General features: G+C 47.7%; 10 protein-coding genes across 10 annotated transcripts; 7 read left to right on the forward strand and 3 right to left on the reverse strand.

Annotated features, from left to right (window-relative positions):
• Positions 1–641: 641 nt before the first annotated feature.
• On the forward strand, positions 642–1,683 carry TGAM01_v205768 (hypothetical protein; the record flags this gene model as incomplete). Its single annotated transcript, XM_018800947.1, has 2 exons — positions 642–773; positions 838–1,683. 2 exons carry the CDS (start codon positions 642–644, stop codon positions 1,681–1,683), a joined length of 978 nt encoding a protein of 325 aa, XP_018665779.1.
• A 789-nt stretch (positions 1,684–2,472) lies between these two features.
• TGAM01_v205769 (hypothetical protein) lies at positions 2,473–4,251 on the forward strand (the record flags this gene model as incomplete). The annotated part of the gene is made up of 2 exons (XM_018800946.2): positions 2,473–3,265; positions 3,332–4,251. The coding sequence occupies 2 exons, from the start codon at positions 2,473–2,475 to the stop codon at positions 4,249–4,251; spliced, it is 1,713 nt and encodes a 570-aa protein (XP_018665778.2).
• Positions 4,252–4,889: 638 nt separating this feature from the next.
• On the reverse strand, positions 4,890–6,472 carry TGAM01_v205770 (carboxylesterase; the record flags this gene model as incomplete). Its single annotated transcript, XM_024549710.1, has 4 exons — positions 4,890–5,476; positions 5,595–5,721; positions 5,767–6,008; positions 6,067–6,472. 4 exons carry the CDS (start codon positions 6,470–6,472, stop codon positions 4,890–4,892), a joined length of 1,362 nt encoding a protein of 453 aa, XP_024405568.1.
• A 2,011-nt stretch (positions 6,473–8,483) lies between these two features.
• Positions 8,484–9,539, forward strand: TGAM01_v205771 (reductase; the record flags this gene model as incomplete). Its single annotated transcript, XM_018800944.1, has 1 exon — positions 8,484–9,539. One exon carries the CDS (start codon positions 8,484–8,486, stop codon positions 9,537–9,539), a length of 1,056 nt encoding a protein of 351 aa, XP_018665776.1.
• Positions 9,540–10,034: 495 nt separating this feature from the next.
• On the reverse strand, positions 10,035–10,515 carry TGAM01_v205772 (hypothetical protein; the record flags this gene model as incomplete). Its single annotated transcript, XM_018800943.1, has 2 exons — positions 10,035–10,389; positions 10,448–10,515. The coding sequence occupies 2 exons, from the start codon at positions 10,513–10,515 to the stop codon at positions 10,035–10,037; spliced, it is 423 nt and encodes a 140-aa protein (XP_018665775.1).
• Positions 10,516–11,721: 1,206 nt separating this feature from the next.
• Positions 11,722–13,479, forward strand: TGAM01_v205773 (hypothetical protein; the record flags this gene model as incomplete). The annotated part of the gene is made up of 3 exons (XM_024549711.1): positions 11,722–11,862; positions 11,931–12,647; positions 12,718–13,479. The coding sequence occupies 3 exons, from the start codon at positions 11,722–11,724 to the stop codon at positions 13,477–13,479; spliced, it is 1,620 nt and encodes a 539-aa protein (XP_024405569.1).
• A 990-nt stretch (positions 13,480–14,469) lies between these two features.
• TGAM01_v205774 (aldo-keto reductase) lies at positions 14,470–15,615 on the forward strand (the record flags this gene model as incomplete). Its single annotated transcript, XM_018800941.1, has 2 exons — positions 14,470–14,893; positions 14,951–15,615. The coding sequence occupies 2 exons, from the start codon at positions 14,470–14,472 to the stop codon at positions 15,613–15,615; spliced, it is 1,089 nt and encodes a 362-aa protein (XP_018665773.1).
• A 1,819-nt stretch (positions 15,616–17,434) lies between these two features.
• On the forward strand, positions 17,435–18,494 carry TGAM01_v205775 (hypothetical protein; the record flags this gene model as incomplete). The annotated part of the gene is made up of 2 exons (XM_018800940.2): positions 17,435–17,617; positions 17,685–18,494. The coding sequence occupies 2 exons, from the start codon at positions 17,435–17,437 to the stop codon at positions 18,492–18,494; spliced, it is 993 nt and encodes a 330-aa protein (XP_018665772.2).
• Positions 18,495–18,593: 99 nt separating this feature from the next.
• Positions 18,594–20,669, reverse strand: TGAM01_v205776 (hypothetical protein; the record flags this gene model as incomplete). Its single annotated transcript, XM_018800939.1, has 1 exon — positions 18,594–20,669. The coding sequence occupies one exon, from the start codon at positions 20,667–20,669 to the stop codon at positions 18,594–18,596; it is 2,076 nt and encodes a 691-aa protein (XP_018665771.1).
• Positions 20,670–23,454: 2,785 nt separating this feature from the next.
• On the forward strand, positions 23,455–25,408 carry TGAM01_v205777 (hypothetical protein; the record flags this gene model as incomplete). Its single annotated transcript, XM_018800938.1, has 5 exons — positions 23,455–23,546; positions 23,599–23,924; positions 23,985–24,431; positions 24,546–24,988; positions 25,097–25,408. The coding sequence occupies 5 exons, from the start codon at positions 23,455–23,457 to the stop codon at positions 25,406–25,408; spliced, it is 1,620 nt and encodes a 539-aa protein (XP_018665770.1).
• Between the last annotated feature and the right edge of the window lie 279 nt (positions 25,409–25,687).

A 25,687-nucleotide genomic window follows, 5' to 3' on the forward strand; every position in this document is an offset into this window, starting at 1 on the left:
TGTCGATATACTACCCCAAACGGACTTTGCAACCGGCATTTTCGGCTGCAAAAGCTCCAAGCTGGCCATCAAAAGTGGAGCCAAGTGGTAATTTCAACCAGAAGAATCTCTAAGTGGCAGACTCAAATTACTAAGCCAAGAAGCCCGCCAAGCACGTCGGCATCTCTGCGGGATATCGCTCCTAATAGTGTCCGAAAAAGTTCCTAAATCCGAGCCCTATTCACCATCATGGCACCCAAAATGCGCCATAGGATTCTCAGTTCACCTGAGAACTCGGCTGTTCATTTGATCTTAAAGATAAATCCGTAGTGTTCGACCACACGCTGAGTATAGTGCCGATGGGATGGCCCACGCAATCTAATAGTGGCGTTGCATTGGTTAGCGAAAGCCCGCAGCTCTTATGGGTTGACCGAGCTTGGTAAGCTGCGAAATACAATGATATAATGTCGTGAATGTATTATTGTTTTCAGCATAGCTCACATAGAAGGCAGAGAAGCAGGAGTGTCGAATATAAATACCTCGCACAGTAGCAACTGAGCGCTGCTTGGCTTAAGCTTTTATCAATTGTCCTGTAGCAATTCTCCTTTCATTGAGTTGTTAAAGTGAAGAATTTCATTACTGAAGACTCACCTCCCGCTGCCATGGCAAGACTACATACCACTACACACGTTTACAAAACCGTTAACGGGTTAGAGCTCACTATTGATGTTTCTACTCCTGCTACAGCACAAGACAACAATGTTGCCCTTATTCATTTTCATGGAGGGTTCTTGGTAAGCTGGCCACAATGCTAGATATATTTACGAAGAAGTAGACTTTAACAGACATCATTTAAAGCTATTAGGGAAGAAGACTTCGTTTCCGCCTTACTGGCTAATTAACGCCTGCAAAAAGAGGGGCTGGACATATGCAACTGCTTCATACCGGCTACTGCCAGAAGCAGGAGGCCACGATATTCTCGAAGATTCCCTGGATGCTGTTCGCTGGGTCTATAACAACATCTCGCGTCGAATCATCATCGCCGGCTCCAGCGCAGGAGGCCATGTAGCATTCACAACAGCAGCCAGTCCATTGTGTCCGAAGCCTCTCGCCCTGCTATGCGTTTATGGCATGGTTGACTTTTTGAACAGTCGATATGTTCATCCTGGACAGCGCCTTCGGGGAGGGATTCCTAACGAAGACGAGATATTGAAAGAGATCGATTCAGCGATACAAAATGCTAAAATAATCGATGGGTATCCCATGCCAGCTAAATTAGAAGCGGATCAACGATTCAAATGGGCTTCTACGATGCAGCAGACGGCACAATATATTGACGTGCTTACTCGTTCTCCTGGGTTGACGGAAAAGATTGCAAAGGAAGGTATTCAAGCAATACCCGAGGAGCATCGGGCACTGTTTCCAGCAACATTCGGCTTGAATGCAGACTTCCCCCCGACTGTTCTCATTCATGGAGATGCGGATGATTTAGTCGACGTTGAGCTGAGTGCTTCCGTGGCTGCAAAGTTCCAAAATGCTGGGCTTGATGTTCATTTTGAACGAGTCGCCGGCCAAGTGCATGGCTTTGAAACCACAGAGAATATTAACTTGGATGATGAGAACAATGTAGAAGATCTGGGTGGAAAGCGAAAAAGTCTGAAAAGGGTTGTTGAGCTACTTGAACGTTACGCCAAGGAGAGCTGAAATTTTATCTAGAAGAAGTATATATGACAATAATGTAGCAAATGAGAGGTCGCTTGTCATTGTGGCATTCATGGAGCGTTTAACAACCTAGTAAAAGGCAAATTCTCACTAGTGGAAAGACAGGTGAGAACGAAAATGGACCAAGTTCCCTTGGGGGATGGCGTCTGACAGGAACTGCCACGTGAGCTGGTTCACGATGGTGGCATCGCTTATCCCGCGGTTCTTCATCAGCCACCGACGTAAAGTTTCGATTCCATCATGATCTAGGCCTCTCAAGTTTGAAATATCGTCATAAATGACCACAGAGAGAGTAGATAATCCCAAGTAGGAATATGCCCATTCCGGGAAGCATTTCCGGCGGACTTGAAGTAGTGGCACTAGTCTAGAGGTTGGGTCTAGCTCACACGTGTGGAGTAACGACGCAAGGAGATCGTGACACCTTCGGGAGAGAATCTGGGGAGAGTTTCAGTCGGAAGATGAACCGAAGCTGACAAGCGTGGGGTAAATATGCGGAGAAGACGCCTCCCGGGGGAGAATCCGGGGGAGTCCGGGGAGAGTTTCGCTAGCTCCATCGTCCCAGAGAGCAAAATGAGGGCATCGATATCGGCTAGTATAGAGCAAAGAGTGTAGATCGCATAGCTCCCCGGGAAAGAGAAGGCTCTCAAAGAAAAGTAACATAGCTATAAATGTGCTATAGTTTCTCGATGTGCGAAACGATGTACTTTAGATGAGTATGGATGGTTAGTAATAGGATGCTTCGACAAAGTAATGGAATTGTAACCAGATAAGATGTATTGCCTTCAGTCAATTACTTTGTGTTCTTTGGTGCTCTTTTGCATGAGCAGCTTGTCTCCCGCCAGCGCTTCAGCTGTCCATCATCAAAATGCGCCCTCGGCTCATACCGTCAACGGGACTTACACTGGTCTCACTCTCAACACTTTCAACCAGGAGGCCTTTTACGGAATCCCCTTTGCAACACCTCCGCTTGGAGACCTGAGACTCCGTTATCCCGTCCCATTCAACCAGTCATGGACAGGTACTCGTAATGCCACCGTACGATCAGACTCGTGTCCCGGCTTCGACAAGCCCTTTGCCCAGGGCTTCGCTGATGGCTTAACCATGGGCGAGGATTGTTTGACACTCGACATCGTAAGACCTGCCAATGTACAACCTGGAGACAACCTCCCCGTCTTCTTCTGGATATACGGCGGTGGCTTCAAAGCCGGTGGATCAGCCGACCCCCGTTATAACACGTCTTTCATGGTGCGCAACTCGATGCAAATGAGGAAGCCAATCATCGCTGTCGTGCCCAACTACCGCACATCTGCGTTTGGCTTGCTGGCTTCAAGGGAGGTCGCTGCGGCCGGCGTAGGCAACATTGCCCTCTTTGACCAGCGGCAGGCGATGAAATGGGTGTCTGAGAACATCCACGCGTTTGGCGGCGATCCAAGCAAGGTCACAATCGCGGGTGAGAGCGCAGGAGGCTCCTCGGCAGGATACCAACTGGTGGCGTTTGAAGGAAAGAATGACGGCCTGTTCAGGAGTGCCATCTTGGAGAGCTCGAGCTTGCTTGGTGCTTCGAGTAAGTTTTGTCTTTAGTACTTGTAGCGGAGATCTAAACCAATGTGTTGCTGACTGCTTATCACAGTGAATACAGTTGAGACACTGAATGTAACTTACCAAGGCTGGTATGATAACATCACGACAACGGTTGGCTGTAACACCGCCGCAGACTCTTTGGCCTGCCTGCGCACCGTTCCATACCAGAAGCTCTTCAGCGCCGTAAATGGCTTCCAGTTCAAGCCCTATATCGACGGCAAATTCATCTCTCAGCCTCCCTCTGTCTCGATCGCAAAGGGCCAAATCGCTGATGTCGCTCTCATCATGGGATCTAACACAGACGAGGGCACTGCAGAGTTTTTCACGCCTAGAGGAACTCTGAACAACGACAGTGACATTTCATCTCTCGTCGCCCACCTTGGCGGCGGCCTCAACGCCTCAGTCGTTGCCAATATCCTTCGTCTCTATCCTGATGATCCTATCCGAGGCTGCCCCTTTGGCACCGGGCCTGAGAGATTTGCAGACCAGGGCTTCCAGTATAAGCGAGGCGCTGCCATTACTGGCGATGTGAATATTCACGCCGGTCGCCGCGCCTACGCCGTCAACCATAGCCAGCGCAGTAAGCACCCGATCTACACGTATCGCTTCAACCAAGCGCCGTGGAACATGCAAGAAGTCGACGTAACTACCACTGCGCCTGTGTTCGTTACGCATTTCACTGAGATTGTCCATGTTTTTGATAATCCGGATAAGAATGTCAACTGGATTGGGCCGTATCCAATTATCTCAGAACTAGCCGCATTCGTATCTCGGTCTTGGGTATCATTCATCCACGACCAGAATCCAAATAACCACGGTCTTGAGGGAAAGCCAGTATGGCCTAAATATAATACTTCGGACCCGCAAAACATTGTGTTCAGGGCTGGCGCAAGCTGGGTGGAGAAGGATGATTGGAGACAGGAACAGTTGGCGTACTGGAGCACGCTCTGGTCGGAGATAATGACATGAGTAGTCATATATGTTGGTAATTGCCGTAAATATTTATCAAAGCCTTTCCCATGGTAGGTTTTTTTTGAAGTATTTGCTTGAGCAAAATGAATAATAATTGGAATTGATCTAGTTATCGGCTGCATTACGGCCTATTATGCTGTCAATACCCTGCTACGGCACAGTTAAATGGCGAAATCGTGCGAATGCTTCTTTCTTAAACTCTTATATATTAACGTATATGAACATTTGAAATACCTAACAAAAAAAAATATGTGCATCACATCAATCACATCAAATAGTAAACAATGTCTCATAAGTACAAGTGTCCCTCACGTCTGCAATTCCGCCCAGATAGTCGGCCAAAACGCTAGCTTCCGTTTCCGGTAATCATCCTTCTCAATAAAACTCCCTCCTTCGCGAAAGACAATGTTTTGAGGGTGACTAGAGTTATAATTTGGCCATTTCGGAAGATTCGGATCGCGCAATCCATGGTTATTTGGATCCAAGTCGTGAATGAATGACACCCAAGATCGCGACATAAAGGACTGCAGCCTTGCATAGCCTGGGTACGGCCCAATAAAATTACTGTTATTGTTAGGGTTGTCAAACACATACACAATCTGCGATTCAAGATTAGCGAAGAGATGCCAAGATTGCTACAGAATAAGTACCTCCGAGTAATGCGTGACATAGACTGGCGGTATGATCATAATGGAGGGCTCCCTCATATTCCAAGGCGCTTGATCAAATCGATACGTATAGATTGGCTTTTGGCTCCGAATGCTGTGTGAATTGGCATAGAACCTTCGCCCCGAATGTATAAAGTAGTCTCCTGCAATAGCAGCACCTCGTTTGTACTGAAATCCCTGATCTGCAAATCGTTCGGGCCCAGTCCCGAATGGGCAACCCCAAGTAGGGTCATCCGGATATAAACTCATAACCGTCTCTACTGTTTCATTATTGAGGCCACTTCCAAGAGCCTGGATATACTTAAATACTTCCTGATCGGTGTTCAAAGGATTCGCCCGAGGTCCTAAGAAAACCGCGGTTCCTTCGTCAGTATTACTGCCCATGATGATGGCAACATCGGCGATTTCTCCTTTTTGAATAGACTGCGACGGTAATTGTGAGATGAATTCGCCATCCATAATCGGCGTTTGGCGGAACCCGGTACATGCTTGGTGTAAAGTTTCATAAGGGACAGTTCGCAGGCAGGCTAGGCTATCATTTGAGGTGTTGCAGCCTACAGTTGTTGTAATGTTATCGTACATGCCTTGATAGCTTCGTTGCAGCTGTTCAGGGTTATTTACTATAAAGTCAGCCGGATGGTTCTTCTTTTACTCAAAATCTTGTAAGCGTACTTGGAGCTCCCAGCAGACTTGCACTCTCCATTATTGCTCCACGGAACAGTCCGTCGTTATTGCCTTTGAAGCCAATTAAGTGATAACCCGTGCTGGAGCCGCCTGCACTCTCTCCCGCGATTGTCACCTAATACAAGTTATTAAATGTTAACCTGTTATAGCGAGTATTTACCTTGTCAGGATCACCACCAAAGCTTTCAATATTCTCTTGGATCCATTTGAGGCCCTTTCGCTGGTCAAAGAGCCCGAGATTGCTAACGTTGGCATTTAGAACTTCTTTCGATGCCAAGAAGCCAAAGCACATCGTTCGATAATTAATAACAGTACCAATAATGGGCTTATTCATCTCTATTGAGTTTCGTACAATGTACGACAAGTTGTATTTGGGATCGGCGGATCCCCCGGCGATGAAACCTACATGAAATCAATTTGGCTATTTAACTAGAGGACAAGAATTGTGAATATGCTTTACCTCCACCATAAAACCAGGTGAAGACGGGTAACTTGTCGGAAGGATTTGTGTTGGCTGGTCGGACAATGTCAATGGTCAAGCAATCTTCTCCCAGAGTAAGTCCGTCAACAAGACTCCCACCAACAAGAGCAAGTGGGAATCCGTTATACCCCGGGCAAGAGTCAGATCGAACTGTTGCATTTCTTACGCCAGACCACGATTGGTTGTATGGCAGAGACCGTCGAAGACGAAGGTCTCCAACCGGCGCTTGTGCATACGGAATGCCATAGAATGCTTCTTGGTTGAAAGATGGTATGCTCAGTCCTGAATATGTCCCATTCACAGTATGGGCCGTTGGTCGAGACGCAGCGAGGACAGCCAAAGCATGCCCCACGAGGCTGAAGAGGTAGTAAGCCGTGAACAACATTGTAAGATCTTGTCCCGGGCGGGAAGGGGCCACAATTGCTTGGCTGAGGCTGAGGTCCAGCGGTCTTTTGGCATTTTATACTCACTATTACGAATTATTTTCATTTATTATTTTTACGTTTTGAATTGTCATATGGACAATTTTAGTCTGGTGTTATCCTTAGTTCTCTTTGCGCCGGACTGAGTTCCCGACGAGAGGTTAGTTCCCCGCATCTCCCCGTCTTGCTGCATCTCCCCGTTGTTAAACGAACAAATCTCCTAAAATTGATTGGAGAACTGTTTTAGCTCGTATAGATGGTTAAATAAAGCCGGCTTGAGTTGACTTTATGGAATCTGTTGGCGCAACATGTAGCGGGCCTGGACGATGAACGTATCTCAATTTGAGCGAACTGGTTCAACCGGGGATGACGTTGGCTTCAGCGAAGACAGCCCAAAGGAAAGTACTTGTACGCAGGAGAAATTACTTCTATGGCTACGATAACATTGATACGCCTGACTGATTTAATTAATTAGTCACAATCTACCTTATCCCGATATTTAATTGAACGACGCCGCGTGAAACGCATCCGAGTTTCAGTTGTCTCAGCCCCGCCTTCCGGTACGCAGTTCAGCTGCGGAATGCCATGATGGCCTCTTCCGCGGCAAGGGAAAAAGGGATTGCCAAGCGTTGCCCAGTCGCCTTTCTAGGCGACTGGATGCTGTAGAGAGTTTTGCTTTGCCTAATGGTATCAACAATGGAAAGTTTGGTTTAGAAGCTTCAATGTAGATTGTCCAGAATTCTGGCAACACAGCCGTCGAATAGCTATGCACCCCGGCGCCAAAGATTGAACTATTCTCAGCTATACTTATTTTCCGACCAAAAGATATTTGATGGTGTCATGAAACACTGCTGCGTGGTATTACAGACAATTGCATAGTGCCGAGTGTTGCAAGTGCAACCGCACCAGCGCCGACAATCACTGCATCTGCCGGCGCTGGATAGGACTGGTACAGTACGTTAGGTAAGGTACCTAGGAAACTGGGCGAATATATCACAGTGCTACTTCATTGGTCGGTTGTTGGAGACAGAGATTGTTAGCGCTGGAAAACTCCGAGAGCGTGCCACAAGCTTCTGCGCAATGACATTCAAGACAAATGAACCAAATCCAAAACAACGCTTATAATTGGATACAGAGCTCACTTTATTGAATTGAATTACATGTTGATTGCGTTCTATGGGATTCTTCTCAGTTCTCAAAAGTTTTTGCATAGTTCACTACTGCTGTTGTTTCTCGGCCAGTAGGCTGCGGCCGACAGCTTAAATGTCTCATGCTATGTGATATCTGACATGTGATATAGCAATCCTCAGGCCATAGTCGCTTATCAGAGTAGCCACGGATTTAAACGCCTTGAGGCATTCACTTCCAGGGTCAACCGCGAAACCTACCTGCTTTGGCCTGCCCATGTAGCAACAAGCATAGAGAACGCTCTGTCTCTCCATCGGAATTGCGACATTCCCGCTAGCCTGAAACCATTCCTTCTAGCGCTAGAGCTTCGTTTGGCTAGCCGCGAATCTAGCGTAGCGTTTATGCATGCCGTTTGCTCAATCAGGCAATTTCACGTCTTGGGCTTGCTCCAGCCACAAATGCCATCACAGAACTGCATATGTCAGCGTCCAAATACTTGAATGCCAATGTGCTTTTAATTGAAGAATACGATCTAGAATAATCCTGACAAATGTCATGAGAACTAACTGGGCTGCAGATGGAATCATTCTGGATAACTGCCAAGGCTGATTAATTTGAAGAAGCTAGATTCTCTTTGATAGCATTTCAAATCATGCGGTAGCGATGAAAGATACATGAGTGTGTGCAAGTGGAAAATCGATAAATACTTGGGCATGCACCTGCTATGAAGAGAAGAAGAACCATCATCACACACATTGTTCTCAAACTACTTCATCTACAACACCCTTCAAACAACAAAACGCAAATTACTTTTAATCTTTCTTAACCGTTTACTATAAGAAAAAAATGGCTGCCAGCAATCTTCTTGTGCTCACAGGAGCCACTGGTTTCCTTGGATTCAAAGTCTTGACCATTGCCCTTGCCGCCGGATACAATGTCCGACTGGTGGTCCGATCCGCCGCCAAGGCCAACACTGTTCTCAACTCGCCGTCTATCAAGGCTTTGAACCTCAGCCAAGAGAAACTCTCGTTTGTCATTGTTGAGAACATGGAACTCCCCCATGCTTTTGACGAGGCCGTCAAGGGAGCAACACATGTGATCCACTGTGCTTCTCCAATCCCTACCTTTGGCGGCGCAGCCCCTCCCACCCCCGAACAATATGCCGAGTTTTTTGTTCGGGCTGCTGTCCAATCTACCGTTGAGCTCTTGGAAAGCAGTCGCAAGGCCGGTACCGTTAAGCGTATCGTTATTACCAGTTCCATGGTTGCCATCACTCCTTTCCATTACTATCTCGGCCAAGGAGACGACAAAACCTTCGACGCCGAGTTCCGCATTCCTGTCGACGAAGGTCCTTATGGTTTCGAGTTCCAAGCCTACAGCGCCAGTAAGGCTGCTGCTTTGAATGAATCCGAGGCTTGGGTTAAGCAGAACAAGCCAGGTTTCGACTTGATTAGCATCCTGCCTGGATGGATCTTTGGCGCCGATGAACTAGCCACCAGGGTCCAAGACTTTGAGACCAGCTCTACTAACTCTGTGCTTTTGGGCTTGCTCCGGGGTTCTCAAACGGATGTTCCGTCAAACAGCAACTCGGTTTTGATTGATGACGCTGCCCGTCTTCATGTATTGGCTCTCGATCCCAAGATCCCTGGCAACCAGGCATACGTGGCTTCAGCAGACGGGGTTAATGGTATGGTGTGGGAAGATGGCATCAAGGTTATTAAAGAAAACTTTCCAGAGGCAATTGAACAGGGACTTCTTAAGACAACTGGGAAACAGCCAACCCTTACTATTCCTGTTGATGCTAAGAAGACCGAGGAAACTTTTGGTATCAAGTTCGCTGGGTTTGATGAGCAGGTTAAGAGCTTGGTGAACCAGTGGATTCAGGTTTCAACGGCGGCCTAGATTATGTGTTTCAACTAAATACACAGTTTAATTTCATCACTTTACTTAGATTCTAATCTTTTCTCTTGTTCTCCCAGGAACTCATTTTGTGCCTTGTAGGATGTCTGAAATAGATATGAAAGAATAATAAGCATTTATGAGCTGCACAACCACTATCACATAGTTAGCTCTTCTATAAGATGAGTTATGGAATACACAGCATATATTATCGATTGAATCCATAAATGACTAAGCAGTCAGCTAATAACACAAAATGTCATCTAATCCATCCTTTTTCATAAGCTATGCAACTATTTAACAAGCTTCCGCGTCTGTCTCGTGAATCGGCTTATTGCTGGTGCGGATTGCACACCAAAGTATCTCATCTCTGCCATTCCCGCCAGATTACCAGCTCCTTAAACTATGGGGCTTCTACACAGGCAAAAGATCGCTCCAAGTGGAGAAAGGATAAACGCCAACCATATTTAATATTTTGAGAGTTCATTTTCGTATTAACTAAGCATCAAGGCAATAGTAAATGCTAAAGCAAGCATAAGCAGCAGTTGATCTCCAAAGCTGCCTGCCATTGTCTCTGAAGCAAGCAAACTGTCGCTGCTGGTTGTTGCCACTCCCTGCATACTGGCCGAAGCTGAAGCTTCCACCTTGAATGTGGGTCGTAAAAGTGTTTCCAGTTGCGAAGCTTGCAGTGTAAGAGTGACCCTCCCAAGTAACCAGACTTGCGGGGTTGGTAGCAAAGGCGATGTTCTGAGAAAACGGTGCCGTGTTTGACTGCGAGTCATCTGCGTAGTAGGCGATGACACTGGTTTCCGCCGAGTTAACATCAGGGCCACAGTTGGCAAGATGCACGCCCCTGTAGATGATAGCACTATTAGCCACCATTCGGATTATTAGTACTAGCTGAAACATACTCGCCAGCCATAGCGCTGGGAATGAGAAGGGCGGTTGCCGCTAGCAGAACAGCGATGGGCTGGAACATTTTGAAGGATTGATGTAAAAGAATAAATGTTGTTGCTACTTCATGAAGTCATGACAGTGGAGTTTGGATAGTCTTTATATATGTTGCTGCGCTCTCTAGTGCATTTGTAACTATTGGTAGGTATATTTAGAACCCCATGAACGACAGCTGAAGGGTGAGGCTATGGAGTCTCGTGAGTGGGTGCTCCTAGTACTCTTTCAGAGCATAAGTTTCATGGACTCTGCGTACACCGCATAGAACAACACAAAGTGAGCACAGAGAACTTAGACTACAGGATAGAGACGGGTCCAGGAGACGGGAAGCTAAAATAGCGGCAGGCAAGTCCACCAATTGCATATGAACCCGAGACAGGCGAAAATATGACACGCAAATCCACCAATTGCGAATGACTGTATTATGCTTTTTCTCAGCTTTTTGCGGGCGTGCGAAAGACAATAGTAATCAAGTTGAGAGCAGAATTTGAGAGCAGAATTTCCACTTGCTTGTGATAACTGCTCAAGAGTCCACTGGCATGAAAGACCCGTAAGTCTTTTCTGCTATGCCGATGCTCATACTAAAACCTTTTGGTATCTAGTGGATAGTAGACATAATTGTTGTCGCTTATTTTTCACATACGCCGTGAGCATCATATGTGCGTTATAATTTAGAAGCTAGAAATGCTGTCTGCTCCTTCATTTGTTTATCTCGTTGCTATATGCTCTTTTTCACCGTTTTCAATGAGGTGAGTTACCTCCTAGCAATTTGCATCTGGTGCTTTCAGTTCGCTCCTAAGCTCACGCGTAGATTGGTGAAAATTCTCTACATCGACTGTTTACAGAGGTAAATTGTAGTCGGCCAACGAGAGGCTGGCATGCAGCTGTTACACTTAGCTCTATGAATAGTGTAAAGAGTCAATGACACAGCCTCCTGCACATAAGCAATAATACATATTTAGAACTCTTAATAAACAGGCTGGGTCTTCCTGCTAGGTAGCTGCAACCTCACCTTTAAGCTAGGCTTTTGTCCGACGCTTATTTTTTTTTTCTCCAATCACTGAGCACTTTAGTGGGACGTTTGCCTTCCCAGTGGAATAGTGTTGCCCGCTACCTGGTCCATTATAGTAGTGGACTCTCAAACACCAATGGACATTTAATTTCCTTAACGCAGGTATGTCCTTGAAGGCAACTCGCTCCAATTTGGGCACATCATGATTGCCTCTACACCCCAATGCTTGTGCTTTGTTGCCTCCGATTCTATAGTCTTATGATCATAAGCTATCTGTTTCACCCCGGATTATGTCTATCTGAGCTAAGTGCAATGGTCTTCCCAAGTCCTGGTTGCCAAACCTGCCGAAAACGCAGAGTCAAGGTAGTTAATAAGCCGAAGTCAACCACCATTGAGAAGCTAATTATCGACAATCGTAATACAAACGATAGTGTGATTGCACAAGACCTCTGTGCCGAAAATGTCGAACTGGCAATAGGAAATGCACCTGGGACTCGGATGAACAGACAGGTTTGCATTTCAGAAGTGAAAACGCGTTTGCTATGGGTCGTCGCCGGCGTCCGCCCAAGACAGATAGCAGCCCAGCTATAACCTTAGACGCGGGTTTCACATCAGGTGCAAACGGCAGCAAAATTCAGCCGGCGCTGCTGCTGCCACTAGAGATGCACGCACTCTATTATTATGCAGAGAGCGTTTCCATGGAGAGAGATAAGTTGGGAGATGCTTGCTATGAATATAGTTCACACGTGCTGCATTACTGGAACTTGGCTAGGCCGGGCTCTTGTCTCCGTCTCGCGCTGACGGCTTATTCGCACGCCGTAATCGGCCGGAACCGGGGCGTGAGACAAGCTCTTGGCCTTGCCCAAAGAGTATATGCAAAGGCGGTGGTGGAGATCCAGAAGGCGATGAGCGGAATATCGAGCGATACGATATATCAGATGATACTAGCCATGATGCTAATGGGCAGCTATGAGAATGTCATGTACTTCTCGAGAGAATCTACCACACGACTACCTCCGGACGCTGTTGGCTCCCGTTTCTGGAAGAAAATCTGCCATGAGAAAGGCGCAGGCGGCCTTCTTATTGTGCGTCGCGAGAGAGGCTTTGCAGCGAATGCAGAGCTGGAGAAGGCAGTTCGACAAAAATGTGTAAGTAGAACTGGCCATCGACCCCACGCTTGCAGGGTGAGTGCTGTATGCTGACATGCGACTTCCAAAGCTCCGTGTTATTATCCTTCGTGGAGCAGCTTCAGCAGCCTGGTTTGAAGATGGCCGGAGCTGGGGTGAAGAAGGACATGAGCTGGAACTGGATTCGCTTATGGTTCGTGTCTTGGTCTTGCGGAATAAGTCAATATCTTTCCTGAGAGATATGGATGCATCAGATCTAGGAGCCATTGATGAAGTTAAGTCAATTGCTATGGAGTCATATACCCTCGATTACGATCTCGCCTTGTGGGCTCTCAGACTTCCACAAGACTTGGAATATCACACTAGCTGGACACTCTCGCAGCCAACTTCGAATGTAATTGGGGCTCGTGTGGATATCCCCTCGCATCAATACACTTCAGTCGGCCATGCGTCAACATGGAATCGATACCGTGCTCTTCGCTTAATCACAAATAGTATTCAGAAACGAGCCATCTGCGCACTCCAACCACTCTTCAACGATATTTTCCTGAACACGGATATACAGAGGTGCCAGGATAACATTGACAAGCTTGCTGTGGACATTTGCTGTGGCACAGAGTTTTCGATCACTCGTCAAAGCACTACTAGAGGCCCTGAGGCTTCCACACTACTTAATGTGCCTCATCCGAGTGTAGCTGCATTACTAGCATGGCCGTTGACTGTGGCCGTGAGCGTTGATGCCGTCCGGCTTCCAGAGAAGACTTGGCTGAAGGGCGTCTTGAAAGCCGTTGCTCGCTCTTTGGGACACACGCAGCTTGAATCTGTCAGTGATGAAGGGGAATACAATATCTGACCCTGCTGTCGCTTTAAGATGAAAATGTCGGCACGTCGAGGATTTGAGCGATCACTCATCGTGCTAATGTGGTTATGATGGGATCAGAGTATCCACAGATCAATCCCCAAGTCTCTAACTTGGGATTGTAGATAGACTTATGTATTACATACAATTACATCACGCAATATGAACTCAATCAACTTTCTAGCATAGATATTTACAATGAGAATACTTGATGAATGGTTATATTGACAATACTCATTTATTGGAATCTTGATTTGACATCGTAAGAGCGCTTCTCAAGGCGCCTTCACCACTTGTTAACGCGCTCTGAGTTATGAAGACGACGGAATTATCGGGCTTAAGCTGAAGGTGTTTACCAGTGGCATATCTCCATGCGCACAAAAGACTGCTCATAGGAAATCAGGGGGTATAGATTGATCATATTCTCTTACAAGGCCGCCGAAGTACTACGGTTCAATATTCGGACTCAACCGAATTGCAGGGTACCTTCACGAACTGGGAGGGCATTAGTGGGATCTGCTCGACTCCTCTGCGAATTTCACTAAACATGCCCTTGTATCGAAGCTAAACTATTTTTAGATAAACGCGCGAGGTATCCATATTTCTCCGTTTGTCAGCTTAACGATCTGGAGCATTAATCGAGTAATAGGCATCATCTAATAGCAAAATGAAGAAGGATTGGAAGCGATGATGGACTTTGGTCTTCTAAACTCCATTCATGAATATGTTTACTACACGTTAGAAGTCGAAAATATGGTAACGGATTTAACGGATGTTGCAACTTCAAGTATTCAGAGGGTGTCTGGCTGGATCGTGTCAAAGAGTAGACCAAGTGGCTGTTGCTATGGCTTCCACATAAATAACAGCCATATTCCACTATGATAGGGATTTCATCTCAACTCACTTTCTACACATAAACAAAAGACACAATTGCTCGGCCCAATTAACTCAACTTAGTGCGATCATTCGTACACCGCAGATTCAATGGCTCCCTCACTACCCCCAGCGCTCCAGAAGAGTCTTGATGAAAGTCGAGTCGAATATGTGAGGCTCGGCACATCAGGTCTCCAAGTTTCTGTGCCAATCCTTGGAGCCATGTCCTTTGGCTCATCTCAGTGGATGCCGTGGGTGCTCGATGAAGATGCCTCGATTGAGATGCTCAAGGCTGCCTATGATCGAGGTTTAAACACTTGGGACACTGCAGACATGTACTCGAATGGGATCAGCGAGGAAACTATCGGAAAGGCACTGAAGAAGCATAGTATTCCGCGCGAAAAGGTTGTCATCATGACCAAATGCTTCATTGCCGTACCTGATCAACCAGACATTTTTGCCGCTCCGTGGCAGCGAGAGATGTTGCAGATGAAGGATTATGTCAACCGAGCAGGCATGTTATCGCTCATTATATGTGTTTACTCATGATTGTGTGACCTAGAGACTTGGAGCTAACCGGATTTTCGAGCAGGTCTCTCTCGAGCCGCTATATTCAAGGCCGTCGATGCATCTCTTCAGCGCCTGGGAACCGATTACATCGACCTCTTCATGGTGCATCGATTCGACCCGTCCACTCCGATTGAGGAGACAATGCGAGCTTTAAACGATCTAGTTGCATCTGGCAAAATACGATATATTGGGGCTTCCTCGATGTGGGCAACGCAATTTGCGCGCATGCAATCCGTGGCCGAGAAGAACGGCTGGACCAAATTTATCAGCATGCAAAACTACTACAACTTGTGTTATCGCGAGGAAGAGCGGGAAATGATTCGGTACTGTAATGAAACTGGTGTAGGAATTATGCCATGGTCGCCCAACTTTGGCGGTAAATTGGCGAAACCACTCGGAGACGCAACGTCCATGAGAGCACAGATGCCTTCGCCAACCGGCAGCCTTACCAAGGCAGACGAAGAAATCATCCGCCGGGTAGAGAAATTGGCCACTCAAAAAGATTGGACGATGAGCCACGTCGCTCTCTCTTGGCTTCGCAGCAAGGGTGCGGTACCCATTGTTGGCTTAAACTCGTTGCTTCGACTTGAGGAAGCTTGTGACCTGCGCGGCAAGGAGTTGACAGCCGACGAGATCAAGATCTTGGAAGAGCCGTACGTTCCAAAGAATGTTGTTGGCCATGTCTAATGGCTCAAAATAACAATCTGTGGCAAGTGTCAGGCGCTTGAGCTATCTCTAGACTGTTGCTGGTGGAGCTGGCGCGCTGGTTAGAGTCGGATGTGGAGCGAGGAGATTTTAGCAACGAGACAAGAAGCTTGGAAATTTGGATCAGCTTTGTCTGCAATGAGGTAGTCAAACATGAATGAACTCTGTTTAGTCTGTGTCTTCACATAAGCCGTCATTAAGATCATTTGCGAGTCATGTTATAAGCAACCTCAACACCAAAACTAACACATACGACCATAGGTAGTGAAGAATTCAGGGTCCCGTCAAGTTCTTCAACGCGGTTCAATGTCTTCTATTTCCGGCTCCCTTGGCTTCCAAAATTGGAATCACACAGCTCCTGTTTCCGAAACAACTGAACCAACAGTTTAGATATGTACCTATTGTAGCATTACATGACTATATCATTTTTAACGCTATCAATTTGACTAACTACCGTTTTGTTTCTTAAATTTTTTTTTTGAGTCGGATATTGGTTAACTAAGGTACAAAACAAAGAACCTTTGCTATTTACACTCGCTCTGAGATACCCTTGTCACATCCGCCTCCCCTTCAGCTTCAGGCTACGTGCCACCTCTTAAAGCGTTGATCCTATCCGTACGAAGACACACGATTTCCCCCCTTATTATGTGCATGAGAGCTTTTTTTTTGTTGATACCTTAGGAATCCGCCTGAACCGTCGCACACTTATTGTGGGATACACGTAATGGTTGATCTCGGCTATAGCTAGCATTGAGCTATCAGCAATTCTATCTTAATTATGGTCGCAATCTTACAATACAATACAATACAATACAATACAATACAATACAATACAATACAACAGCCGTCCTGTTAAATAAACTCTTTTAAAAACTCTTTTCAACACACTAGCGCCCGGACATGTCACTTGCAGTATTTAATTCCCTTTTTTAGGCACATAGTACTTGAAGTGGTACAACATGAAAGTTGTCATGAAACCGGATGTATATTACGCCGGAGCGAAATTTATACCCGAGGCAGAATCAATGGACTGGCAAAGTGTAACCTCAAGATCTCTCCCGTGAACCGACGCCTTTGGAATGGCACCGAATCTTGCCTTGCCCTCAGCCAATGACATTTGAGAGATAATGCAATCATCGGGTACGGACCCGTCCCCTTATTAGATGCCTTTGTTATAATGAAAACCGAACACTTATTTGTGTGTGTGTGCTATATATCTGACCTGATTGCTGCCGTGGGTTACCGAGGCTCATGACGACCGCTTTGTTGCTGGTTATCACAGCCACATTATGTGTGAGGTTTTCTCTTTTACACCCAGCCTTAGGACAGAGCAGAATCTGTGTTCAGGACAGCTGGCGGCTATGGCATATGCGCTGCGATCACTACCGACAGTCGCAGGCCGTAACGTGGCTGTGGTAAAATTGTGAGCTTTCAGCTGAATGCCTGAGGCTTCCGCACGTTTTACAAGGTTGATACAATATGGCTAGTCTGCCACATTGTAGCGGGTGCAACGTACGACACCATTTTCTTAGCGCGACATCTTGCATGCCACTAACATACACCAGCGACGAACTACAAAGTGGAGGGAGAATAGCGTCGCTTGGCATATGCGGGGAGGATGGTGAGAGGCAGGTCGGTCTAAAGTGGTTCTCCAAGCCACCCACGGGGATAAGTATGGCTACGATGCCCTCAAGCCTCCTCTCTTGCGTTCGTTCGTCATATCCTGTATGGACCTCTATCCAACGATACTGCAAACGTCGGAAGCACAGGACTCATCCGTCCTCTGCACTTTGACCCTGCAATGGCTTCAACCAACCTATTTCCCCGTTTCTCTGAAGTCGACTCCAAACCTGAGGCCCCAGCAGGATTGACGCTTGAATCATGGTCGCAGGGCTTCATGGTCGGCGCCTTACTTATCATGACCGCCATCACGCTGGTGAACATGCGCAGAGGTATTCTCCTACACAAACTCATTCTCCTTGAGGTAAGCAAGACAAAACCGCGACCCAGAAAAGGCACAAGGACAGGCTAACGATACATTTTGCTCGTAGCTTCTGCTGGCCGTACCCAATGGCTTCTTTACCTTCTGGAATCCGCCAGCGTGGGGCTGGTACCTTTCCTCGACCGCAGTTCCGTTGATCTCATCATGGACTCTGCATAATGTCATAGCCTGGATGAAGAGCAGGGGCTTCCTGAACAAGAAGGCGAGACTATTATACATTGGTTCCGTCATCCTCGTGCAGCCTTATTGGATCCTTGAGATCTACGCCAATTTTGCCTTCTTCAACGGAATCAACACCACTTTGTTTCCCTACACGAGGCCATTTGAGGGCCCATGCCGGTATATGCTTGTCCCCCCAAGACCACTGCTAGTGAGCGTTGTCAATACTGATCCTGGACACAGTGATCCCTGGTGGATTTTCACTACGGCCAACTTGTTTTGGAACATCAGACGCCGCTACGAGTTTGGCTTCCTCGAGCTGATCAAGGCATCGCCTCGGTTTGGTATTCTGCTCGGCAGCATGTGCTTGAGCGTCGTCTTCATTATCCTTGATCTCTTGGCTGTGACACCTGCAATTGCCCTTGGCGTCATCAATCCGTACTGGAAGTTGGCCCTCGTGTTCAAGTGCCTGACCGACACCATTATTCTTGATGACTTCAAGTCCTCGCTTGACAAGCTGAGCCGGCACCGGTTCGCGCAGGTTCTGCCGCAGGACAATTGGAAGAATGACATGATGTTGATGGACATGGTCCGAGGAAAAGCGGATGCTACAGCTCACGTTGAAGATATTTTGGACCTGGAAAGCATACAACCCGCCAAGCAGATCATCAGGGAGCCGCCACGGGTGTTTAGTAAATAGCAAATCGGTACGGCGTTTGAATAATGAATGACAATTTTACATTGAATGAATAAGTCTCTGATATTTGATCACTTCTATCTTATGAAATATATCTCATGTTCACCACACAGATCCCACTGGGTATAATTTGAGGCTCACAGAATGGGCATCGCCAGTGGAGAAAACAGAAACTGCCAGATCAGAGTCTGGGCGGAAAATCTGCGCAGTGATTGCGGACTCTCCGAGCCCGCCGAATACCTCGACAGAGGACCAGTCAAGCAGAATCCTGAGCTTGACCATTCCATCATGATCGGCGCTCAATGGTGCGTAGTAGATACCGGGAAACAAGTTGCTGAAGGAAACATCTTGGGTTTCCGCGCTACGGTCGACAAACATTTGCGCCGTTGCGAAGTCGTATCCCACTCGAATTGCCGCTCCGTCTGACCCTTGTCTTAGGCTGATACCAGTCTCTTTAGGATTCTTCCCCGCATGAAACGTCAACTCCGCATCTACTGATTTGACAGAAAGGGGAAGGGTGATGTTTCCAGGGGACATGTTCTTCCAAAACCGCTGCTGCAATGGCTTGCCTTGTTCAAGAGGCGAAAGCCGGGGTTGTGGCTGCTGCACCAGCTGGGTCTTGCCCTGGACATTCTTGAGCTCCAGCTTTCGAGGGATACTCATGGCACTTCTCCACGGAGAGGTTGGGATGTCAGTCCCGTATGCCCAGTTGTTCATCCAACCAATGGCAATGCGCGTCTCGTCAGCAAGCCCGTTCCACGAAGTCGCGGCGTAGAAATCCGGACCCCAGTCAACCCAATTAGCTTCCTGCGGGAGGGGGCTGTCGGTGAATACAATCTCGCCAACTTGCAGGTGACCCCAGCCACCAGAGGACGAATCAATGAGCCTGATGCTGGCTGTCTGCCCGACCAGATCGCTGACGTCCCAGCTCCTCCATGTTATACCACCACCGCTCACACCAGTTGTGGAGCGCACAACCTCACCACTAACGAGGAGGTTGATTGTGGTTTCTATGTCTTGCGGCGTTCCGTACGCACCAACTATGGCTGGATTGCTGCAGCAGCCAATCTGAAATTGCACGTACTTGGAAGTGATTGTGAAGTTGGACGAGGTAAGCGATCCGATATCGCCGTCGCCGTCGCCTTTGCTTTTGCCCCACAAGGTCAGGACAGTGCCACCCTCAGGGCCCTCTCCGACAAAGTCGCCCGTGGGTGTCCACGATGAAGCAGCAAAGGATGTTTTATTCCAGTCCTCGTAGACTGTGTAGTGGGCTGGCACTGGGGAAGAAAGGATGGTGCCAGGATCTGCAGTGAAGTTCGACCCATCAAAGGTACCAATGAAATACTGCGTTCCCGATCCCTGGGGAATGGCGACGGCGCCTGGGTTGATTCCGACCATTAACACCCACTTGATGTCATGATCATTGCCGTCGACCGGCAATGGGAACAATCCGGGACACTCCCATGCACCACTGACGGCGTTCACCGAGCCAAAGTCTCCGGTAATGGTCCATTCTTTCAAATCTGAGGACTTATACAGGAGAATTCTGTGTTCCTGGGCAAGGGACACAACCATGACCCAGTGTTGGCCCGCGGCATACCAGAAGACGAATGGGTCGCGAAAGTTCTGATACTGATCGGAATATGCTGAAGGCGGCCCCAGAATCACAGGGTTGCCTTCGTACTCGCTCCAGGTGAGTCCGTCGTCCAAGCTGTAAGCAATGGACTGAGACTGTTGACCGTTCCTCACAGTCTGGTTACTGGGGAGGGTCATATCCTGTGTGTATAGAGATGTATATACGGCCACGAGCGGAGTTTGTCCTTTGTTTCCGAAGCCCGAGGATCGCCCAGAGTCTACCACAGCACTGCCTGAGAAGTATAACTCTGTCAAAGGTCCTGACGGCGCCTGGAAAGCATCGAGAGCGATGGGAAGCTCACTCCAGTGCAGCAAGTCGTCGCTGACAGCGTGGCCCCATGAAATGTTTCCCCACACGTTACCAGTGGGATTGTATTGGTAGAACATGTGATATTTGTCCTTGTGGAAAACCAATCCATTAGGATCGTTTATCCAGTTCTTGGCTGGGGAAAAATGATACTGAGGTCGAAAAGGCTCTTTGTAACTGTCGGCACCGACGAGGGCAAACAAGGCTGCCCATGAAAGGCGAGAGAGAAGAGACATCTGGAGAGACAACTCTAGAAATAATAATAATAATTGGGTTTCAATCTTGAAGATAATTAGAAGCAGGCTTCTTGTTGGGAAGTGATGGAACTGTCCTATAGCTGATTACAATGATCTAAAGCCCAGTACTTATAGTTTTTACGAGGGGAGCAATGCCTCACCACTGTCCCTCTGTTTCCCTCCGCAACTTGAAACGAGTCCGTTTGTCTGGCCTCTGAACACAATCAGAACTCGCTAACAGTCTGAGCTTTCGAGCCGTTAGTCTTCATAGTAGCAGGCTGTGGGCGAAGTCGTAGCTCAGTAGATGTGCGCATGTGGGGATTCATGCAAGAGTGTTATCACAGCACCTTTACATGAGCGTCTTGAATGATACGAAAGAAACATCTAGCATATCCACTCGATGATGCTTGCCTCGGAGTCCCCGATAGGCTCCCCATCTGCATGAATCACTAAAGTCTACGGTACTTGATCCTGCCACATTCTGGATAAGGAGAATGGCTGCCGATGGTGTATTTCAGCAACAGACTGGAGTGGGACTAGTGACGAGGCTCCCTTGACAGCCCACATGAAGATTATTCTTCGGTGCTTCTAGAAGAATATTAGCGTGCGGGGGAATCGGGTGCAACCCGCTCATGGTTTCTCCTAGCGGACGATCTAACGCCTGAAGCCCTGACTACCCCGCAGATTGATAGACCTAGCCAGTCTCGGTACTCCGTGGTCTCCCAGCGTCTATTATCTGATACCACTCGGCTTCCTCTTCTCATCAATCTCCGTGTCATAATGGCTCGCTCAACAGTGGCACCCAATCATATAAATGCCTCATCGCTGAGCAAGACACTGAGCCGTCCGTTGTGGATCGCAATGTGACTTTGCTTCCCAATTTGCGGTACCCACCAAGTCTCGGCGTACGGAGGCCAATAAACACACCATGGCCTGATCGGCGCATAGTTTTCGTTAGTTATGACGCAGCTGAAGAAAGTTTAACTTTCATGGTTCCGTTCTAGATATCACAATTCCGGTGCGCGTTGAGGTCATCCTCGGAGCAAAGCGTTGCCCGGTCGCATCGATTTGGTGTTGACTTCTATAGCCGGAAAACACGCCTGTCGAGATGAAAGTCATCAAAAAGTACATCATATTCAACCCAAGACCACACCAAATCTCATTTAGACTTTCTGAGCGTTAGCCACGTGCATGGCTTATTGGGAATTTCTCATACTCCACATACAACTTCGAGATATAGAGCTCGTGTTGAAGTGTTCATACTGCCAGAAACCTAGCACGGGCACCATGGTCATTCGCTTCGCGCCATCTCGCTTGCCGATATCTCCAAACCGAGTACGGAGGGATTCACTAGGATAAGTCTATGGGTCTGTGGCAGCCGCCAGAGTAAACGAAGTCAAGCGAACGGATTGCATGGACTGGACATGGGTATCTCAAGCCCCCTTTGCCTGCGTCTTTAATCATACGAAGAGCATACGTGTCTGAGAGCTCTGGTGTCTGTGCGTCAAGACTAATTGTCAATAGCCTGTATATCCACCAAGGCAATTTCCACATGCTTTCATTGTATGCTTTGAGCAGTCGATGGAATAGAGGAAGCTGTAGAGTATAGCGCGATTCGTCATGTTGGTCGGTATGACCCTTGCACCGTAAGAGGAGGGTCTTCTCCGGCTGGCACTCGCTATTGAGTTGGTATAGCATCTCGACCCTGCACCTTATACAGAACTTGGAACACAGATGAAATCCGTTCAGCGAGCAGTCATTTCACTCTAAAACTTCACCAGCAATGCCGGGACGTCCTACACTCCCGTGATCGCAGTGTATCTCGTAATCTGTGTGTGTCCGCAGCTGTCATGGGAATACCCCGGCTCGATGCCCAGCCTATCAAGGCTCGCAACCACCTGTGCAGATAAGACAGCCTCGTTGGCCCGCTGGAATCAGTCAACTTTAGTCAAACCTGTTGTCCACTTCCGCGGAAACCCCCACGGATGGCGCATTGCGGGCGTCGACTTCTGCCATCATCAGAGTAAGATCGGCAAAGCCTGGTGAAGCGCTATGGATGCAACTACCTAGTCTGTGCTAGCAGCGGGACGCATACTATTCTCAGCTAGTATGGTCGTTGAGCATGCATCGAAACCCAGTCGTCCGAGATGGCCGGGCACTGACGAGCAAAGCGTTCCCACTCAGTATGCTTATCGATGACTGGTTGGACAACACATGGATGGCAGCCTAAGCACTCTAAGAAGCACCAGGATTGCGCTAGAAGCACGCTAGAAGAACGCTAGCATAACGCTAGAAGAACACTAGAAGGACGACTCGAGATAGCGGAAACTTTCATCGAGGACACTCCATCTAGAGTATCATCGCGTTGACCGTTTTTCTTGGGCCGATACTCGGAATGAAGTACCATGTACAACGGCAGAGGCTACCAGTGCCATGTAGAGTTGGACGGCCGTGATACTGATTCACAGAAGCGTTGCAAAGTGCCTCTAGTAATACGAGGTGGATTGGCCTCAACGAGCTCTAATCACAGAGTGGAGCGGTAGCTGTATGATATGGTTGAGGAAAGCATGAGCGTCAGATAAGGCCATATTGTCAAAATGATTCTCCAGACTATATAAGATCTGTCTGGTTCTCCCATTGTTATTCTTTCTCAAATCCACCTTCCTCACAGCTGTCCTCCTTCCCGCTACTTCTACTCAAGGTTACACAGAGCCTCTTCTTAACTTTGTTTCTATCAGAAGACTCAAGACGAGCTCGTTTTTCAAACCCAACTTGCACGTCAAAAATGCGTTTGTTCGAACACGAACATGTCGAAGGCAAATCCTGGCCAGCGATCATCATAGGCCTCTTCGTGGCCTTTGGTGGTGTCCTTTATGGGTATGTCTCATTCTCTGTCGCGGTAGCACAAAGTGTAAACTGACCGTTGCAGATATGATACTGGTACCATTAGCGGTATCCTGGCCATGCCTTACTGGCAGACTTTGTTCTCCTCCGGATATCACAACCCATCTGGCCACCTAGATGTGACTCCATCGGAATCCTCAGCCATTGTATCCATTCTTTCTGCCGGTACCTTCTTCGGGTCTCTCTCTAGCCCAGCACTTGGTGACACAATTGGTCGCCGATTGGGATTGATTGTGTCCTCTTTTGTCTTTATTTTCGGCGTTGTACTGCAGACAGCTGCCACAAGCGTGCCTCTATTTCTAGCTGGTCGTTTCTTTGCTGGCTTTGGCGTTGGCCTTATCTCTGCCCTGAGTAAGTTCAGGGGGACCCTACCACTAGCCTCTCTAAGATTGACCCTAACAACTTCTGTAGTTCCTCTCTACCAGTCCGAGACGGCACCTAAATGGATCCGCGGTGCTATTGTTGGTGCTTACCAACTGGCAATCACAATTGGTCTTTTACTGGCTAATATTGTGAATAATGCCACTCATAACCGGCAGGATACAGGCTCATACCGAATCCCCATTGCTGTTCAGTTCGCTTGGGCAATTATTCTTATTGGCGGCATGATCTTCCTCCCAGAAACCCCGCGATACCTTCTTAAGCGAGGTCGCGATGCCGACGCAGCAAAGTCACTGGCTAAGATCCGTCGTCTAACAACAGATCACTCGTCAGTTGTAGAGGAATTGGCCGAAATTCGAGCTAATCACCAATATGAGCTCAGCATTGGCACGGCCACTTATCTCGACTGTTTCCGTGGCACCATGTTGAAGCGGCAACTCACCGGCATGGGCCTTCAAGCGTTGCAGCAGCTCACTGGTACGTCAAAGTTTCTATGATTAAGACGGAGGCTTGTGTTGCAAATGCCCCTAATTCCTGTCTCTTCAAAGCGTCCTTGAATTATTGCAAGAGTAACTGACACGGTCATCTCAGGTATCAATTTCATCTTCTATTATGGCACACAATACTTTAAGAACTCGGGTTTCACCAACCCCTTCATCATTTCAATGATCACTTCAACGATCAATGTGGTGTCGACTTTCCCTGGCCTGTATGCTTATGATCTTTGGGGAAGGCGTCCACTTCTTCTCTGGGGCGCCATTGGCATGTGTATATCCCAGCTACTCGTAGCAGTCCTCGGCACAAGCACCACCAGCCAGGATCATCTTGGTAATATCATCGTCCATAACGTTGCCGCCCAAAAGGCAGGTATTGCATTCGTGTGCCTGTATATCTTCTTCTTTGCCTCGACTTGGGGTCCTCTGGCGTGGGTTGTTACAGGCAAGTACTGTTTGCATATGCAATCCCTATTAGAATGTGCCGCTGATGCATATCACGCTCAGGCGAACTCTTCCCTCTCAAGCATCGCGCTCGAGGTTTGTCTATGACTACCGCAACAAATGTAAGCCAACATCCCACGACAAGTTTGAATCAATTCCGCACCACGTGCTTGAGACAAGTAAACTGATCCTTACTCTCATCAGTGGCTTGTCAACTGGGCTCTTGCGTATTCTACACCATACTTAGTAAACTATGGTACAGGATATGCAAACCTACAATCCAAAATCTTCTTTATCTGGTTTGGATGCTGCTTCCTCTGCATTGCCTTCGTGTGGTTTTTCATCTATGAGACCAAGAATCTCACTCTCGAAGAGGTTGATGAGTTGTATCAAGAGGTCTCTTCGGCTCGGAAGAGTACAAACTGGGTACCCACAGTCCACTTCAGGGAGCGTGGTACTGATATCAAAGAAGTGCGACAGCATGAGGAGATAGCTTTAGATGGTATTACCGCTTAGCTTACTTGAGCACCTCAAACATTGTGTCGAGTCCAGGCCAAAAGGTGTGTTATGAACTGATATTACATGCCGCCAATCAAGGACATATGAGTGATGAAAGGCTTGCGGGCCATGTACACTCACTGGATTATGTTCGGCCTACATCTCGGGGTATTATGGAAATGTGTATTAGGAATAGAAGATAATCAACCGCTAGACCATCAATAGACAACCTGCCAAGGGCATCAGCGAACACCGGCTGTTATATGTCTTTTGCTTTTTTTGCTCTTTTCTAGTTGT

Source organism: Trichoderma gamsii (genome assembly GCF_001481775.2).
Source record: "Trichoderma gamsii strain T6085 chromosome Unknown Scaffold_18.2, whole genome shotgun sequence".
NCBI classification, from domain to species: Eukaryota; Fungi; Ascomycota; class Sordariomycetes; order Hypocreales; family Hypocreaceae; genus Trichoderma; species Trichoderma gamsii.